The sequence below is a fragment of the Oncorhynchus keta genome, chromosome 4 (genome assembly GCF_023373465.1).
Source record: "Oncorhynchus keta strain PuntledgeMale-10-30-2019 chromosome 4, Oket_V2, whole genome shotgun sequence".
NCBI lineage: Eukaryota > Metazoa > Chordata > Actinopteri > Salmoniformes > Salmonidae > Oncorhynchus > Oncorhynchus keta.
Window position 1 is genome coordinate 73,748,420 of NC_068424.1, and position 10,000 is coordinate 73,758,419.

At 44.2% G+C, this 10,000-nt stretch overlaps 1 protein-coding gene across 2 annotated transcripts in view; it reads right to left on the reverse strand.

Annotated features, from left to right (window-relative positions):
* LOC127928162 (serine/threonine-protein phosphatase 2A 55 kDa regulatory subunit B beta isoform-like) overlaps positions 1–10,000 on the reverse strand; it is a 108,146-nt gene that overhangs the window by 51,108 nt on the left and 47,038 nt on the right. The window contains exon 1 of one of the 2 annotated variants that reach the window (XM_052515259.1): positions 7,496–8,383. The exons of the other annotated variant lie outside the window; for it this stretch is intronic. Within the exon in view, the coding sequence (XP_052371219.1) occupies positions 7,496–7,565 (70 nt within the window). The 5' untranslated portion in view covers positions 7,566–8,383. Of the gene's footprint in view, positions 1–7,495; positions 8,384–10,000 lie in introns of those variants that run through there. 2 annotated transcript variants of the gene reach the window in all.

The window sequence follows — 10,000 nt, forward strand, 5'->3', positions numbered from 1 at the left end:
GGCCCCATTCATTCTTTCCTTTACACGGATCAGTCGTCCTGGTCCCTTTGCAGAAAAACAGCCTCAAAGCATGATGTTTCCACCCCCATGCTTCATAGTAGGTATGGTGTTTTTTGGATGCAACTCAGCATTCTTTGTCCTCCAAACACAACGAGTTCAGTTTTTACCAACAAGTTATATTTTGGTTTCATCTGACCATATGACATTCTCCCAATCTTCTTCTGGATCATCCAAATGCTCTCTCGCAAACTTCAGACGGGCCTGGACATGTACTGGCTTAAGCACCAACGTCTGGCACTGCAGGATTTGAGTCCCTGGCGGCGTAGTGTGTTACTGATGGTAGGCTTTGTTACTTTGGTCCCAGCTCTCTGCAGGTCATTCACTAGGTCCCCCCGTGTGGTTCTGGGATTTTTGCTCACCGTTCTTGTGATCATTTTGACCCCACGGGGTGAGATCTTGCGTGGAGCCCCAGATCGAGGTAGTTTATCAGTGGTCTTGTATGTCTTCCATTTCCTAATATTTGCTCCCACAGTTGATTTCTTCAAACCAAGCTGCTTACCTATTGCAGATTCAATCTTCCCAGCCTGGTGCAGGTCTACAATTTTGTTTCTGGTGTCCTATGACAGCTCTTTGGTCTTGGCCATAGTGGAGTTTGGAGTGTGACTGTTTGAGGTTGTGGACAGGTGTCTTTTATACTGATAAGTGGAGGATAGATGAGCCTCTTAAACAGGAAGTTACAGGTCTGTGAGAGCCAGAAATCTCGCTTGTTTGAAGGTGACCAAATACTTATTTTCCACCATAATTTGCAAATAGATTCATTAAAAATCCTACAATGTGATTTTCTGGATTTTTTTTCTCATTTTGTCTGTCATAGTTGAAGTGTACCTATGATAAAAATTACAGGCCTCTCTCATCTTTTTAAGTGGGAGAACTTGCACAATTGGTGGCTGACTAAATACTGTTTTGCCCCACTGTAGATTATGTCGTCCCAGTTAAGATTTTAAGGTCATTGTTCTGATGGCTAAATTTAAAGGGACAAAAATACATGTCAATCCTGTCGTTGAATCCTACAGCTCCCTGCATCCTGGTCTCAGGGAAATGGTCATGTTACTACCCAAATGGCACCCTATATCAAGGCTATTCAACTGGTGGCCCGCGGGACAGACCCGGGTCGTTTATTAATTTAGACTGGCCCCCTGATCAATTCTGAACATTAACAAAAGATCTGCAAAAAAGCTACGAATCTCAGGAACAGGTACCTGCCATCTGTTTTCCTGTCTGGTGAAAGCTACGACTCTCAGGAACAGGTACCTGCCATCTGTTTTCCTGTCTGATGAAAGCTACGACTCTCAGGAACAGGACCCTGCCATCTGTTTTCCTGTCTGGTGAAAGCTATCTGACTCTCAGGAACAGGTACCTGCCATCTGTTTTCCTGTCTGATGAAAGCTACGACTCTCAGGAACAGGTACCTGCCATCTGTTTTCCTGTCTGGAAAGCTGAAAACAGCTATCTGACTCTCAGGAACAGGTACCTGCCATCTGTTTTCCTGTCTGATGAAAGCTACGACTCTCAGGAACAGGTACCTGCCATCTGTTTTCCTGTCTGGTGAAAGCTACGACTCTCAGGAACAGGTACCTGCCATCTGTTTTCCTGTCTGGTGAAAGCTACGACTCTCAGGAACAGGTACCTGCCATCTGTTTTCCTGTCTGGTGAAAGCTACGACTCTCAGGAACAGGTACCTGCCATCTGTTTTCCTGTCTGGTGAAAGCTACGACTCTCAGGAACAGGTACCTGCCATCTGTTTTCCTGTCTGATAAAAGCTACGACTCTCAGGAACAGGTACCTTTATTTAACCAGTTAGGCCAGTTGAGAACAAGTTCTCCTTTACAACTGCAACCTGGCCAAGATAAAGCAAAGCAGTGTGACACAAATAACAACACAGAGTTATACATAAACAAACGTACTGTCAATAACACAATGAGAAAAAATAAAGTCTGTATACAATGTGTACAAATGGGGTGAGGAGGTAAGGCAATAAATAGGCCATAGTAGCAAAGTAATTACAATTTAGCAGATTAACACTGGAGAGATAGATGAGCAGATGCCAATGTGCAAGTAGTGATACTGGTGTACAAAAGATCAGAAAAGTAAATAAAAACAATACGGGGATGAGGTAGGTAGATTGGGTGAGCGATTTACAGATGGACTATATGCAGCTGCAGCGATCGGTTAGCTGCTGAGATAGCTGATGTTTAAAGTTGGTGAAGGAAATGTAAGTCAACAGCTTCAGCAATTTTTGCAATTCGTTCCAGTCACTGGCAGCAGAGAACTGGAAGGAAAGGCAGCCAAAGGAGGTGCTGGCTTTGGAGATTACCAGTGAGATTGTCACGCCCTGGTCGTAGTATTTTGTGTTTTTCTTCATGTATTTGGTCAGGCCAGGGTGTGACATGGGTTTTTGTATGTGGTGTGTAGCTTAGTGGGATTGTAGCTTAGTGGGGTGTTCTAGGAGAGTCTATGGCTGTCTGAAGTGGTTCTCAATCAGAGGCAGGTGTTTATCGTTGTCTCTGATTGGGAACCATATTTAGGCAGCCATATTCTTTGGTTGTATTGTGGGTGATTGTCCTGAGTGTCTTGATGTCCTTAGTCTGTGTTAGTTTGCACCAGTTAAGGCTGTTTTGGTTTTCACTACGTTTATTGTTTTGTAGAGTTTGTGTTTTGGATTCGTGTTACGTTGTGTGATTAAACATGGATCGCAATATACACGCTGCAGTTTGGTCCGACTCTCCTTCACCACATGAAAACCGTGACAGAGATATATATACCTGCTGGAGCACGTGCTACGGGTGGGTGTTATCGTGACCAGTGAGCTGAGATAAGGCGGAGCTTTACATAGCATAGACTTATTGATAACCTGGAGCCAGTGGGTCTGGCGACGAATATGTAGCGAGGGCCAGCTGACTAGAGCATACAGGTCGCGGTGGTGGGTGGTATAAGATGATTTGGTAACAAAATGGATGGCACTTTGATAGACTGCATCCAGTTTGCTGAGTAGAGTATTGGAAGCTGTTGCAAAATAGAAAGCCGATTCTAGATGTAATTTTGGATTGGAGTTGTTTGATATGACTCTGGAAGGAGAGTTTACAGTCTAGCCAGACACTTAGGTATTTGTAGTTGTCCACATATTCTAGGTCAGAACCGTCCAGGGTGGTGATGCTAGTCGGGCGTGCGGGTGCGGGCAGCAAACAGTTGAAAAGCATGCATTTGGTTTTACTAGCGTTTTAAGAGCAGTTGGAGGCCACGGAAGGAGTGTTGTATGGCATTGAAGCTCGTTTGGAGGTTAGTTAACACAGTGTCCAAAGAAGGGTCCGATGTATACAGAATGGTGTCGTCTGCGTAGAGGTGGATCAGGGAATCACACGCAGCGAGAGGGACATCGTTGATATATACAAAGAAAAGAGTCGGCCCGAGAATTGAACCCTGTGGCACCCCCATAGAGACTGCCAGAGGTCCGGACAACAGGCCCTCCGATTTGACACACTGACCTCTGTCTGCGAAGTAGTTGGTGAACCAGGCGAGGAAATCATTAGAGAAACCAAGACTATTGAGTCTGCCGATTGACAGAGTCAAAAGCCTTGGCCAGGTCGGTGAAGACTGCTGCACAGTACTGACCTTTATCGATGGAGGTCATGATATCGTTTAGTACCTTGAGCGTGGCTGTGGTGCACCCGTGACCGGGTCAGAAACCGGATTTCACAGCAGAGAAGGTATGGTGGGGAAACTCTCTCAGGACTACCTACCACCCTTCTGTTTTCCTGTCCTACTCTCACAAGGACTCGTTAGAAGGGAGTGACTAAGGGAAATGTATTCAAAGCATGCTTCCTTCAAACTGGAATTTGGCATTGCCTGATTTTACATGTCTTTGTATTATATATTATTATGCTTAGTTTATAGATAATTTTAAAATTACATTTAAGAAGCGTTTAAAAGTTGTTTAAATAAACATTTTTAAATGGTGAGCGAGAGTTGTGCCTTTTCCTTTTTAATGATTATCGATTTTTTTGGGTTGGCCTTCTACTCACGATGGTTGAGCCCCGCCCACTTCTTTCCTAATGACTTTTAGCAAAATTTCAATTTAAGAAAAGTGCTTTATTGATGTGTGGTGGGTGTTGCTTTTTATACAGTTCTTCTGACAAAGAATCGCATGTGGAAAATGTCAACCCCTCCCTGAAATTACTTGTTTTTATACATCTGCTCCCAAGTGACTCAGCAATCTAAGGCACTGCATCGCAGTGCGAGAGAGTTCACTACAGACCCTGGTTTGATCCCGGGCTGTATTACAACCGGCTATGATCGTGAGTCCCATAGGGTGGCACGTAATTGGCGCAGCGTCATTCAGCGTTGGCAGGGGTAGGCCGTCATTGCCGTCAACTGACTTGTCTAGTTAAATAAAGATTTTTTTTAAATCAATAAGAATATAGTTGAATAGCCCTTCCCTATATAGTGCACTACTTTTAACCAGGGCCACATGGGAAATATAGGGAATAAGGTACCATTTGTGATGCAGACATGTTTCTACTCCAACCTTGGGTTTGGAACAGAATCATTATAATGTCCTTCAAAATGAATTCTGCTGTGAATATGTTCTTCCATTCCTTGCATTTTAATTATTTCAAGTTTTTTGTGCGTCTGAGTGTGCTTGTGTGTGAGGGGAGGTTGGGCATGTGTGTATTGTGTGTGTGTGTGTGTGTGTGTGTTTGAAGTGATATGAAGACATATAGCAGGAATGTTACATCACTATTAGCAACATGTCATCTGTATGCGGCTGTATGCAAATAAACTGGAATGTTAATTTTATTTTATTCCCAGGCTCCTTTTCTCAGTCTTCACAACCCCAAGAGGCCTTTCTTTCCAACCCAGAGTGATGAGATGAAAACCTAGGCTTTCTATCTTTTCTCCATTACGCAGGAATAAAGTATATATTCCATCTCGCAGTCCATCCAATGTTCATGTATTGAAAAGCAGTAGAACAGTGTTAGTAGAATGTTCCAGAGACATTTTAAGTACATGGTGACAAAGAGTGATTGATGATAGGATGTTTCTTCTTCTCTCATTCAGCAAAAACACATTCAGTTTGACCTCCTGCAAGTCATTATGGGTATTGGGATCTCATGGGTCCCTATGGGAACACCTCTTGGACACTACACACACAACCCACTGAGGCGTGGGATTGGTACAAACTAAAGGTCAGCGTGTGACATCATTCAAACATTACATCATTAAAATGAGCTGTGAGTGCCTGAGGGAACTACTACCAACAGCTGATCTGACCTCAGCTCGGACCTACGTTTCACGTTTTATTAGTCGTATGTACAGGATACACATGGTATACTCCGTCCAACATAATGCTTTATCGCAGCTTCCTTCTGGACAATGCAGCAACAATAAGACGTGTGTGTGTGTGTGTGTGTGTGTGTGTGTGTGTGTGTGTGTGTGTGTGTGTGTGGATAGTATAGTGGATTTATGATGTGAGAGGCCAGAGAGGAGAATGAACATAGACACTCACCGGCTGATTCCTGGTGCAAACTGTGAACAATACTGCTGTAAAACCCTTAGACCACACACACACACAGTCTCTATAATGAGTTATTATGCTTGACAATCTACCGTAAATTGAAGTTACAAAAACACAAAGACGGGGCTCTTCCACGTGAGCTCCCCAGACGGATGAGACAGACGGGCCTGAGGAGATACACCCTGTATTTACCACTTGGATTAACCCCCACCCACCCTCGCTCTGTCTGTTTGTCGGTCCATAGAGAGGTTTCATGTTTGTCCAGAGAGAGAGATATTTCCCTCAGACCCACAAAGAATTTCAAAACAAATCCAATCTTGATAAACTCCTATATCTATTAGGTGAAATACCACCGTGTGCCATCACAGCAGTAAGATTTGTGACCTGTTACCACAAGAAAAGGGCAAACTGTGGAGCACAAACAACAATTGTAAATATGGCCGATATTTATCTGTCTATTTATTCTCCCTTTCATACTTCAACTACTTGCACATTGTTACAACACTGTACATAGCCAATAATATAACATTTGAAATGGCTTTATTCTTGTAAACATTTTGTGAGTGTAATGTTTACTGTTAATTTCTGTTTATTTCCCTAGTTTATTTCCTTTTTGTCTATTCCACTTGCCTTGGCAATGTAAACATGCTTCCCTTGCCAATAAAGCTCTTTGAATTTAATTGAGAGAGAGAGAGAGAGAGAGAGAGAGAGAGAGAGAGAGAGAGAGAGAGAGAGAGAGAGAGCATCCCTCTGTGCCTCATGTCCTGTCCTCTAAGTATGACTCCTACACCCTGCAGGCAAAAGTGACCAGAGAAAGCTGATCTAGTTAGACTCTGTTAGGGAGGTTCTGATGCAGGAGATGCAGGGAAACCGGAGGTGGAGGGGTTGGATATCCAGACGGGTCCTAGGGAGGTGGCTACCAATCAATCTCCTATTGGGGAACAGATACTGGCTTCACAGTAGCGTCATAGAACCAGACAGAGGACTACGCTCACTATTCTGTTTTGCTTTACATGGTTAGTTATCTCACAATCAGACTGGTTCCAACAGGTTAGTCTCACAGCATCAATTACATTAGCATCAGTTAGTCCTGGTTAATCAATAGACATGATCAGTGACTGGGGCTAACATGGTTAATTAGATCAGTCTGACGATGGGACTTAATGATATCAGTAAATCACAGGACTAACCCTGATCAATTAGCCAGACAGAGAGAGGCAGACACAGCAAGGCACTGGGCAAATGCAGCGCTGTAGGAGGCTGTACTCTGTCCATGGTGCTGAATCCAGTCAGACTTTCTAGAATGATCCAACCTCAAAGATACACACACTTCTCTCTTCCCCCTCCCCTCTCCTACCCCTCCCTCTCTCTCTCACACAGTATATTTACTGACTCATTCAAGGCTGTGCCATTCAGAGCACATTCGTTCAATCAGGCCAGCCATTGAAACAGACATACCCTGGATCGGTTCCTTCTGTTTCTAAATATGGAGCATGATAGATTACCCACTGGGCACAGACGTCAATTCAACGTCTATTCCACGTTGGTTCAATTTCATTGAAATGACGTGGAAACAACGTTGATTCAACCAGTGTGTGCCCAGTGGGTAGGGAGTAGGCCAGACAAGTAGACCGCCACCCTCCATAAATGATCAGACTTCCATCCGAAGCAACAATCAATCCGTTCGCTACATGACACCAGGCAAGATCGATAAGGTTCCGGGTCGGGACGCTATAATGTCGACAAAAAGTATTCTTCTGATGACCATGTGTAAATCAATCCTTCATCATAACCGATATGCGGAATACTCGGCCTTCTTTACAGTACAGTTTATGTAAAAAATCAAGCGGTGTACTCTATGAAATAAATCGAACATTGTAAATATGTGATGACGAATAGCCTAGCTTGTTTTCCTTTGCATACCTTCAGTGGCATAGTTGTGGTCGCGTAGGAAGCTGTTGTTGATCTTGCGGGTGTCACTCTCCTCCTCCATTGATAAATCGGTTGGTTCTGGATCCTGAGACCGTTAAAAGACATCCTGGACGTTACCCTCAGCAGCAGGCGGACCGCAAGACCAGCGTGAGGGCTGTCATCTTGACTCGAACTCTCTGGTAGATATAGCGGAATGATCAAATAGCGATATTGTCAAGTCCCGTCCACGTCTTAGTGCGCTTCAAATAGGAGGTTTTAGCCTATGCTGTGACAGTGCTTTACAAATGTGTGTCTTTAGTAATTCTAGCGCATTTAACCTCGACAGAATGGGTGGTGGTTGCCTCCGTCTTGCCTCGTTAAAAAAATACGAAAATAACCTAAGTAGTTTCAAATGATCAAAATGTCTTCAAAACGTGCCTCCTCTGCTGTGCAGTGGAATGGGTCTAAGAAATAGCCTTTTCCCGGTATGAGAGTGTGTGAATGAGACAGCAGTCCTTAGTAAATATTATCTGGTGAGGATATGAATCGAAGCAGGCAAGACTCTGTCTCTCTCGAACAGCTTGGCTGGGCGGGATTATGCGTCAAGCCTGGCTGGCTAAAGTCATTCCAACGTTTCCCTGCCAGCCTCCTCGGTTGCAGATCAGAGTGCCACTTCGCTTTCCTCCTTCCTTTCGTTCACCAAGCAAAGTCCTCCTCGTTTTCGCTCTTCAAACAGAAGCAAGTGTGGTGCAGCGCGCCCGAGTCGTTGGTACGCATATGGACTGGGGCGGCAGTATCCCTGGCGCTGGTACTGACGCGCCGCTTTAGCACCAACCCGATTGCCGCAGGCTGGTTCTTCAAAACTACACGCAGCAAACGAGTTTTGAACGCTCGCTGTGACGTTTAATCGAACCATCACAGTGCAGCCTACTGGCAATGGTCAGTCAGAAAATCATGAATTCTGAATGACCCAAGATGACAAGCGGATCGGACATTGTACAGTTAATGCCAGGGCTAAGTTCTATTTGTTTTCCCCTGGGTGACATGAAGGAATGGGCTCACTGATTTGGTTAATACATTGTTACTGTTGTAGACCTATAGACATCAGGAGAGAGGAAGACATTGAGGGGAAAGGAGACTAAAGCTCAGAGACAGGCAGGAAAAGTGATGAAGGATGGAAGAAAGAGAAAGACAGAGAGAAAGGGAATAAAGAGAGAGAGAGAGAGAAGCAGAGAAACAGAGAGAAAGAGACATAGAGAGAATGGGAAGAAAGAGAGAGAGAGAGAGAGAGAGAGAGATAGAGGATGATGAAGGAGGAGTGCAGCAGCCAGTCTGATTAATTAGATTAAGTTGAGATGTCTTCACCACCTGGTCATTCTGGATCACCAATGGGATTTCGCCACACACACACACACACATTACCCTTTATAATCCCCCAATGTATGTGCATGTTTGTGTATGTGCATGTTTGTGTATGTGCACTTGTGTTTGTGCATTTGCATGCATGTGTGTGTGTCTGCATTGTGTACACATGTAATTGAAGTGCTCATTTGCAGCCAGGTCGCTCAAGATTCACTTCGAAATTGGACAACCGTCCATGTCCCGAGGATGTCGGGAGATGCCTCTAAAATGTACCACTAGAGGCAACGGTGAGCACTAGTACCCCGCAAACTCCGGTCCTGATGGTTGCGTGTTCACTCTCAGCTAGACATTCATTTTAAAACATGTTTTAACCCTATCCCAAACCTTAACCCTTAACTTACACATTATGCAGAAAAGTAATGTATTGCAGCTTTAACCATTAACCACGGGGTGTCAAAAACACCACAAACACCACACATTTTTAAGTTTGGAGCAGCTTTGAAATTTGACGTTTGGAGAAATGTGGATAGACAACAGAATCGGAAGGGAAATTGGTCATGAGATTGTGTTGCCACTTCCTTCAGTGCTCATGTGTATGTGGCTGTTTTTAAACAACTAATTGTCCGACGTGGGTTCAATTATTTGAATTCCTTTTAGTTAGTTTGTTTTCCGTGAGCTCAATGCGCACATCACACAATTTCTCTAGAGATAAATCTGATCCAGCCTGAATGTCACGACTTCCGCCAAAGTTGGTCCCTCTCCTTGTTCGGGCGGCGTTCGGCGGTCGGTCACTGACCTTCTAGCAATCGCTGATCCACTTTTCATTTTCCATTGGTTTTGTCTTGTCTTCCCACACACCTGGTTCCCATTCCATCAATTCCATGTTGTGTATTTAACCCTCTGTTCCCCCCATGTCCTTGTCTGTAATTGTTTATTGTAGTGCTTGTGCAACGGTATGCTGGTATTATCGGGTTTTGTTTGACCCATTTATTTGTATTGTTCTGTTGACGGTGGTTTATGGTTATTAAATGACACCGTTGTGAATCAGTTTTTGCTCTCCTGCGCCTGACTTCTCTACCGCCAGTACGCACCTCACTACACTGAACTGTGCGATGTAGTAGTTGTGTGCATGTTTGTGTGTGTGCTCTTGTGTTC